This window comes from Linepithema humile, chromosome 8, assembly GCF_040581485.1.
Source record: "Linepithema humile isolate Giens D197 chromosome 8, Lhum_UNIL_v1.0, whole genome shotgun sequence".
Classification (NCBI taxonomy): domain Eukaryota; kingdom Metazoa; phylum Arthropoda; class Insecta; order Hymenoptera; family Formicidae; genus Linepithema; species Linepithema humile.
The window spans coordinates 5,567,418-5,577,192 of record NC_090135.1 but is presented as its reverse complement, the minus strand read 5'-3'; the positions used below and the strand labels follow the sequence as shown (position 1 = coordinate 5,577,192).

Genomic DNA, 9,775 nt, shown 5'->3' with positions numbered 1-9,775 from the left:
CGAATGTACTTATCAAATATATATTTCTCATCGCTTAGATTTTAAACAATAGAAGTTTATCTCATTGATTGCGAACATTATTTTTGGCATGTAGCGGAATTAATAATTAATTAAGTGTACAACAGAAATTTTAATACTTTGTTATTATTTTAGTGACATTAATAATAATATTATATAATTATGTTATCATGATATAATAGCTTATAAAATACTACATAAAATTTGTATTAATTGACATAGTAACGCTGCTTTTTACGCAGCCAATTAGACATGATTTATTCCTGAATTCTCACGTCGACAAGTTACGCTTTTAATACATTATATTTATTAATAATAGCATATAATAACCATTATTAATAAATATAATGTATTAAAAGCGTAACTTGTCGACGTGAGAATTCAGGAATAAATATATATAATATATTTTTAAAAATAATGTACTTTAAAAAGTATTAAAAAAATATATAATAAGAAATTTTTAATATTCAATTTCTCATTATATTTGTCATATCTGTTTAAAGTACATTACTTTTTGAAAATATAATAGTTGACACATTAGTGCAAGATATAAAGATTACGCATAAGCATCAATTGATCTTGGTCAATTTAAGATACATGCGTGCTGTTTGTTGAACTATTATTTCTTTGTTGTGTACTATTTGTGTGTTTTCACAAGTATCAATTTTGTAATTTTCCACAATAGTAATGAGCGATATTTTTGTTTGCAGTATGCCAAACCGTTCACCTGCGGAATATCATTAATAAGAGAAAAGAAAATAATTTTTATATTATTCTCTGCTGATTATTCAATTATTACAATAATCAACAATATTCTGTTTATTGAAATAACTAAATATTGCTTTTACATACCAATACAATTTCTTGGACCATGTCCGAAGGGTAAAAAATACATTGAAGGTCTTGATTTGGCCGCTTCACCCATGAATCTTTCAGGATCGTAGACTTCTGGTTTCGGATATATTTCTGAGTTATAATGAATGCCATGGACAGGTATACCGATTAATTGATTTTTCGGAATAGTGACTTTAGAATTTCTAAAAGTGTAGGCCGATGAAGCCTGTCTCTTTAATAGTTCTATTACCGGATACTTTCGCAACGTTTCTGGAAATCATTCATAATTATAACCGAAGTCCAACTTCTTTTTTCCTTATCTCTTAACTGTAAATTTTTTTGCATATGTTAAGTGTCTATTTTGTGTGTTTGTTCTTTTTTGTTCAGCAAATGTAGCTACCAATTTATTAAATAATTGACCAATGTTAAGTAATTTGGAAAAATTTAACTGTTAGTAAATAATGTTGACACTTTTTTTATAGAAAAGAATGTCTGAAGATAATGATAATAAAATTTTAAGTAGATTTCTTATTGTTATAAACAAAATAGAAGTTATGTTAGTTATTATTAAGATCAAACAGCTAAAAATGAACAAGATTATGATTTAATGAGTAAATATTTGTAAAATAAGACATTTATTATTTATTAGACAGTTTTTGAGTTTGCCATATTTGTTTTTTTTACCGAATAATTCTCAGATAATAATCAAATTTACCTTTAAATACTGCGTCCAAGTAAGACATTGTGTTTATATCATCATATGTTATTTCTTCTGCTTTTTTTCTGTTATTGGCTGCGCGTACACTTTTGATTTCTTTGCGGAGTCTGTCCTGGATCGATTGATTTACAGCCAATTCATACATTGTGTGAGTCATTGTTACGGAAGATGTTTCATATGCGGCAAAGAAAAATGCGAACATATTTGCAGCAATAAAGTTATTTGTACTTTCTATAGAAAAAAGTGCGAAAAATTGTATGTTAAATATTTATACTTACAGCATCAATGTTTAATAAATAAGAGTATTTCTGTCAACCTTTTATTATTTTTCTGAAAATTTTAAGAATTATAAGAAGTTTTTATACCTGGTTTAATCAACTTTCCATTTTCTTGGAGTTTCATAACGGCATCGGTAATATCGTGCCTAACAATACCATATTTTTTTCTGTAACCGTCAATATCTTTGACTAATTCGGTAAAAAAATGCAACTCTTCCGCATTGTTAAACATATAATAACCGAGTAAATCGTATAATTTGTTGTATATTACTATATCTGGTAGCAAATCTATCAACATTATTTTCAATTTATTAGCGTTCATCTTCTTTTTAATATATTGTAAAACTTTACTTTCGCCATCTCCTAAAGTCTGCATATCATAACCAAACAGGCAAGTAGCACTCAAGTCAGCGGTATATTTTGCCGTCACTTGGCTATAATTTATTTGCTCATTTTGCAATAACAGTGTGTCCAACCAATCCTTAAAAATCTCCGAGCGTTGCAGTAATAAAGGAACTATGCTCTTAAGTTTGCTTGGTGTAAATATGGGCGATACTTTTGCTCTTATGGGTTGCACTTCATCTGTATTCATGTAGAAAATTTGATGGCTTAACGGTTCTGCCTATAATAAATAGTGTTTCATCAAGATCAAGAAAGTTCAAGAAATCTTGTCTTGATCCTGTCTTAAGTCAAGACAAGACCAAGACAAGAAATTGGAAATTGATTTCAAGATAAGACAAGAAATTGTTATCAAGATCAAGATTTCTTGACACAAAATCAAGAAATTTCTTGAATTTTCGTGACGGAATAATGAAAATCAGGAATGATTAAAATATATATTAAGTATAATAATATTATAATAATAATTATTATTATATTAATTATCATTAAATGTCACAGGAAATGATTTATGTCAGGAATCTAAAGATCTGAAATAGTTACATTTGGCAGTAACCTCATGATATGAAAAATGATAATTTGAGAAATATTTTTAATCTTTATTGAACATTAATAAATTTGTGCATAATAGACATTATAGGTTTACTTTTAAACCACGAATTTAAATATAGTAAACTACGAGACGACTCGGCATTTAGTTTGTTTTTTATTGTCAGAGAAGCCTTCGAATGCAGTCTCTCCGCTGGAACCGATGTTGCCATTGTGGCTAAAAAATCTTTAGCCATCCTTGAGAGGGAAAGATCTTTCATGAATTGATCACCAATTCAAAATGTCGATGTTTTCGTCAACTCGATAAAGTGCATAATACTGCGTAAGCTCTTTTTTCCAGTAATTACTTCGGTCGCCATTGTCCGTTTCTTTTAAAAATAAAAAACTTATGTCCAAATCAAATTCATCTGTCTCTGCAGTTTGATCAGTACATCCATTATTATTGTCATTGGTACTATTAGAATTAACATAATATTGTTTTTTAAAAATTTCCTCAAATTTTGCCACAGATAGATCTTTCAAGTCCCTTCCCCACGCTGTTTTGTCAAAAGCTTCAATTTTATGCCGAGGATTTAGTATCAATGAAACACAATACATCCAATTGGATTTTTTGTAGTGCTTTAAAATTTTATCTCTCGCCGATTGCAGGACAAAAATCAACTGTTCATCTACTGCACATCTATCGTTTTTATTATTCAGTTTCTGAGTCCATGATTCCAGTTTGTCTAATAATAGATTAATATCAATGACAACCATTGACAGCGTGCAGTATTTTTCATTCGAAAGTAAGATCGATAAACATTGAAATGGACGCAAGTAGTTTGTTACCAAGATGTTTAGAGCCCATTCTTCATTTGTAAGTCTGTACTTATTCAAACTGTGTCATGGACATTGCAACGTCAAAGTATGGTCTCATTAAGCACAACTGAGGCAGAATACATCGCGGCGAGCACAGCTAGTAGAGAATTAGTGTGATTGCGACGATTATTGGGTGATATCGATTGTCAATGCAATGAACCATCAGTCTTATTTGTGGACAATCAAAGTACGATAAAATTGATTAAAAATCCAGAGTTTCATAAAAGAACGAAACACATTGACATTCGATTTCATTTTATAAGAGAGAAATTTATCAGTGGCGAATTGATTGTAAAGTATGTCAGCACGAATGAGCAGTGTGCCAATTTCTTGACAAAAGCACTCAGTGCAGACAGATTAAACACGCTGTTGAGAACAATTGGAATGCGAGAGTGGTCATAAGATATCAATATTAAATTTACAAAAAAAAGAAGCACTTGAATAGTGGGAGTATTGAGTATTAAATTCTGCATGCCTATTTCTTTGTTTCATGTTCCGTAAAGCATATATACAGGGTGTCTGGCAATAATCGCCCCACCGGTCATATACAGGTAGAGGAGGTCAAATCGAGTAGAAAAGTCCTTTACCATTTTTTAATTTTCATAATAAGTACTGAGTAATTAACGAAAAAAGATCGGCGAATCCGCGCGAGTAAAGCGCGCGCGGTGAGAAGGACGTCCCACTGCTACGCGATCACTAGGACACAAGGATCTAGCGTTACGCGCCGCTCGTATGTTGCCATTGTCATTTGTAGAGCGCTCCTCCCAACGCTTCATCGCGCGCCTAGTGATCGCATAGCAGTGGGATGTCCTTCTCGCTGCGCGCGCTTTACTTGCACGGATTCACCAATCTTTTTTCGTTAATTACTTAGTACATATTACAAAAATCAAAAAATGGTAAAGGACTTTTCTACTCGATTTGACCTCCTCTACCTGTATATGACCGGTGGGGCGATTATTGCCAGACACCCTGTATATATTCCTTAAGGCTGTAAAAGCATAATGTTACGTACGCGCCCTAATGTTGCGATGCGAGCGTGGTTCTAAGTGTGAATTTCCGTTATTTTTGTTTTATCCCTCCTTTTTTACTCTTACTCTTCTCTCTGCGCGCTGCGGGGCTTTCGTCTGTCTGTCGTGCCCCGCTTTTCTAGTTAAGTATAAAACTTTGTTTTATCCAGTATTGTCAAGAATTCTATTATAGTAAACAATATTTGTTTTTATAACGGAATAATTGTCTTGGAATATCCTCTCTCATTGCCGGATTCTCTTGGAATCGTCCAAGAAAGACAATCTCAACATCTTTTATTTTGAGTAGTTTCAGAAATCTTGTACTGATAAATTTAAAATATGAGCAAAACACACGAAGTGTTTATTTTTGCTGTCAAAATCTTCTAATAAGGTGTTCAGATGATCCATAAATGTAAAATTTGAGGACGCATTATCCGTAGTTATTACTTGAATTTTTGATGACTTAATATTGTATTCTGCCATAGTGTTTTGAAATAGCGCTGCAATTTCTTTACCAGAGTGTCGACCTTTTGCGGGAACAAAATCCAATACAAAGGACTGGATTTTCCAATTACAATCAATGTAATGAGTAGTAATTCCGTAAAATGATTTGTTCGATATTGCTGTCCATTCGTCTATTGTAAATGATATTTTAGTTTGATTTTTATTTACTTGGTCATTGAAAATCAATTTAACAGCGTCTTGAACATATTTAAACTTAGTTAACATCAGTAATCGCATAGTATTCCTGTTTGGTAGAACAGCATAATTGTTTATATACAAAAATAAATTTTTCGTCGCTTTATCTTAAAAAAAATTAAATGGCAAATATTTGTTAACTAAATATTCTACTAAAAGATCATGAAATTTTGTCTGGTTAAATGCTGTTATTTTCTGAAAAGTAAAGGAAATAAAAAATCAATTTTAATACAACAAACACAATAACAACATCAATAATATGATAATAATTATTATTATTCTAAATTCTACTCCTACAACTTTATATCAAAGTTTGTGCGTTAGCCTTATTAGGCACCGTATTCACGATTTTACAGTTATACGGGCGTACTTACATTATCCTTGTCTTCTTTGTTAAATAAATGAATTATTGTTCGATTTCCTTGTGCGTCATTTTTTCTTGAATTTTTCTTGGGAAAATAACTTTGAAATTGTTTCTCATGCTTGGCTGATAGATGCCGTATAAGGCCAGAAGTATCACTCATTTTTATTACCGTATTTTCTCCTTTCTCTCCACATAATTTGCATAATCCTATTTTGTCTTGTTTTTTATCCATTGTTGTTATTTCATAAAAATTTTTAATTTTTTTACAAGAACGTTTTTCTTGTATTATGTATTATGTATTATCAATAGGACTAGTGTTAGTACTGACTGTTTTCTCTTTGATTTCTTCTTGATTATTTTTTTCTTGTAATTTTTTTGAAACTGTCTTGTGCGTAGTACCATTGTCTTTTGCAATCTTGTAAGGACAATTTTCTGACGAGTCACTTTCACTATCACTACTCATGTTGTCCTTTTTTCTTTTTGAAGTCATTGTTCGGTCGTTTTTTATTACGCGCTCAAGACGTTGACACTCCGAATGTTTGTCGAAGATTAAAGCAAAAAAGCAAATGAAAATGACATTAAAGTACGGCTCGCTATTTGCGATTTTTATTTGTTTTTTCGTTTTCGCGTACCACTCGGCGCTAAACAAAAGTCGAACACTTGCAACGCGACGTAGCGAGCCACAGAAGGGCCCTGCTGCACTATTATCAAATGGACACAAGCACCTCTTTTTTAACATAAAAGCAATAAAATAAAAAAAGATGTTTTAATATTTTATCAGGAGTGTATTTATCATAAAATAGTGCAGTTAATTTTACTAGAAAATATCTATACCTCATTACCATTTTTTATCAAAAATTAAAACATAAGATAACAATTTTAATAATATAAAAATTACAAAAAAACCGTCATTTTTACGTGCTTAGATATTTTACTAGGATTTTGTATTTACATTACTATATAGCTAAATTTTGATAAAATTAAATACACCATTTTATTCTATAAAAAACAAAGAAAAGAATATACCATTAATGTGTTTAATACTATTTTTCTATTATTACGTAATTATTGTACATTATACTTTGTACATTATGGTGGGAGTTTTGATAATATTAACATAAAATAGATAAGTATTTTTTTACAAATTGTAATATGTATAAAAATATCAAGAAATTTTAAGAAATTCAAGATTCTTGAATTCAAGACAAGAAATACAAATGTCAAGAAATGATCAAAACAAGAAAAATGAATTAAATAGAATATAAAGCTCTGGTGATTTTTAAATCAAATAGAATCAATAAGAAGCATAAAGAGCCAAAATGCTAGGTCTACGTGCGAAGGTTATAATATATTCTTTAAAAGTGTTTACAGACGTTTCGGCCTGGAAAAGTTAGGAAAAGGAGTATGAAATTGAAGTTCAACATGGAAAGTCTTCTGTTTTTAACTTTTCCACCTCGTCTCGTTTACTCGAGCGAGCGCTTCGCCATCATGTATTAACACAATCCTATATAATTAACGAACTACAATATGGTCGAGAAAGGATTGCTATTACGTCTCCTACATCGTTTTTTCTTGTAATATTTGCGAATATATCGTTATTTTGTTGTTACTTATTGTTACATTGAAGAAGGCCTGATAACAGGCCAAAACGTCTGTAAACACTTTTAAAGAATATATTATAACCTTCGCACGTAGACCTAGCATTTTGGCTTTTTATGCTTCTTATTGATTCTATTTAAAGAAAAACGAAATTTCTTGTCTTGCAAATCGAGACAAGACAAGAAATGTTCTTCAAGACAAAGAATCCTGTCTTGATGAAACATTAATAATAAATATGTATAAATTTTAAATGATAACAATATTATAGTTAAGAATCTTGTAGTTTTTATAATATCTAAGAGAATATGTAGAATTATTTTTGTCCAATATGTTCTTAATCTGCCGTATTAGAATTACATTAGAATATTAATTGACAGCAAATTTGATCGCATTTGAACATTTGGCTTACTAGCATTATATGGTTCTATATGGTTTAAATTAAATTTTTAAAATTCTTTAAGAAATTTTTTAGCGATGAAAACTATTTTTTAATATTACATTTCCAATTTAATATTTAAGAGATTTAATAAAAAAATAAACAAGTAATAGCTAGTAAATAAAAATTATAATTGTAAACACTTTACGTACCTTTTTAGAATAATTAAAGCCTCGCCTTGAAAATATTGCACTGTCTGTAATTAAGACATCCTTGATCAATTCAGGATTGTTGACCATTAAAATCGGCACCGTTTGGTCGAAAAATCCTATCAACGGCTCACTTTTATACGTATTGTATATCTTTTTGTGATAATCTTTTTTACTCATTCTCTGTAATATGACATCCTTCATAGTGCCAAAGAATAGTATGGGTTCGGGCCCGGGTACACCACGCTTCTTCCAGAAATTAAATTTTATCTTGTAATAATAATAAAGCGCAAGGAAGAAGGCGATGAATCCGTATAATAGTTCAAGAAGTCCTAACATCTTTGATGTCTGTTGGAAACAATTTGTCATAATTAGAAAATAAATGCAAAGATTTTAAATTACATTATTGATAGTTCACTATTATTTTTCACAGATATATTGATTGAATAATATGATTTAGCAGATATTACTTACACGATAAAAATTCAGAGAAAAGTGAAATATCAAGAATGTGTGCCACGCTATGATACAAATTTTACGTGCACTTTTGACTACCTCACGTATTTGAGAAAAAACAATTCTATGTAATGACTTGGACGAAGAAGCGTTTATAAATATGTGTCTGAAATGTTACAATATGTATTCTGTTACGCAACAGTTTTCTTTTACTTTCATTTCTTGCAATTGTTTTTCTTCTAGATTTTGTAAATACGTATTTTAAAACTGTTACATGGTAAGTAGTGAGTGATAAGTTAACAAATGTACATATAATACTTGCATGCGCATATGTATTTAGAAATTTGGAATGCGTGCTGCATTATTTACTAGCCGTACTATTACCAATACTACAAAATTAAATTTCTAAAAGTATTCGATTCTATCATTATGTTAAACATGACTGTTGCTGACGTGAATTTTATTATTAAATAAACACAAGTATAGATTTATACAAACTTGTGTAATTAAAATAATTTTAAATAGCATTAGTTGTTAAATAACAAGTCATTGTTTTGGGATATCAGTAACAAGTTTCAAAATTTTACTATTCATTGAAAATGTATATTTATAAGGCCAAATGTCAAGTTGTAAAATAGCTTATTGACTTTTCGCTTGTTATTGCTATCAATGTAATAATAATATGTATAGAGAACTACTACATTATCATATTACATGTTGCATTAGTACATTAAAAAAAATTCAATTAAAAAAGATAAAAAAATTAAATAGTATTACTATATATTTTATTATTGATTAAATATACAAATATTGCTCTGTGAAAATCTTAAAATTACAAAAGTATTTTTAACAGGAGCGGTTAGATGCTGCTTACTTTGCATTATAAGCGAAAGCTTTCATCAAGCTTTCATAAAAAACGAACATTTATCAGGCGGACCCTGGTAGAAATTGCCAGTTTAACGCCAAGACAGAAGTATGGGTCTCACTTGTTTGCCAAGACGTAGCCTATCTAAAAACATTTAGAAGGGCTATAGTATGGCCCAGAATGATATTTAGTCTGGCGCTATGTTTAATCAGTAGCGTTCGCCAGTCTTTGCTGCCAGGGAAAAAAAAGTTTAGGCCTTACTTGTTTACCAAATCATAGCCTATCTAAGAAAATTAGAAGGGATAGATAGATAGATAGTGCCAATTCACAGCCCCAGTCGCCCCAGTATTGCGGTGAATCTGTGGCGCTGGCACAGCCATTTATGACGATTTCGTGTGTGGTCCCGACTAATTCGCCAGTATCTGACCCGAGTTGGTGACTGACGAGCTAGTCGGAGCCATAATAAGACCCAGAGTGAATTTCTACCAGGGGAATGTTGTTTTTAACTGTCGCTAGCATTCAACCACAAAATCCTTTTTCTAGGTC

At 30.6% G+C, this 9,775-nt stretch overlaps 1 protein-coding gene across 2 annotated transcripts; it reads right to left on the bottom strand.

The window, feature by feature from the left end:
* Window positions 1–354: 354 nt before the first annotated feature.
* LOC105674709 (probable cytochrome P450 6a13) lies at window positions 355–8,530 on the bottom strand. Of its 2 annotated transcripts, XM_012371215.2 has the most exons (6): window positions 8,383–8,530; window positions 7,912–8,256; window positions 1,936–2,470; window positions 1,568–1,801; window positions 871–1,122; window positions 355–745 (listed from the first exon to the last, which is right to left on the bottom strand). In XM_012371215.2, the coding sequence occupies exons 2-6, from the start codon at window positions 8,245–8,247 to the stop codon at window positions 588–590; spliced, it is 1,515 nt and encodes a 504-aa protein (XP_012226638.1). In that variant the 5' UTR covers window positions 8,248–8,256; window positions 8,383–8,530; the 3' UTR covers window positions 355–587. The 2 variants fall into 2 exon arrangements, with proteins under 2 accessions (XP_012226638.1, XP_067216694.1); XM_067360593.1 differs by lacking the exons at window positions 7,912–8,256; window positions 8,383–8,530 and adding an exon at window positions 5,735–5,971.
* Window positions 8,531–9,775: the final 1,245 nt, after the last annotated feature.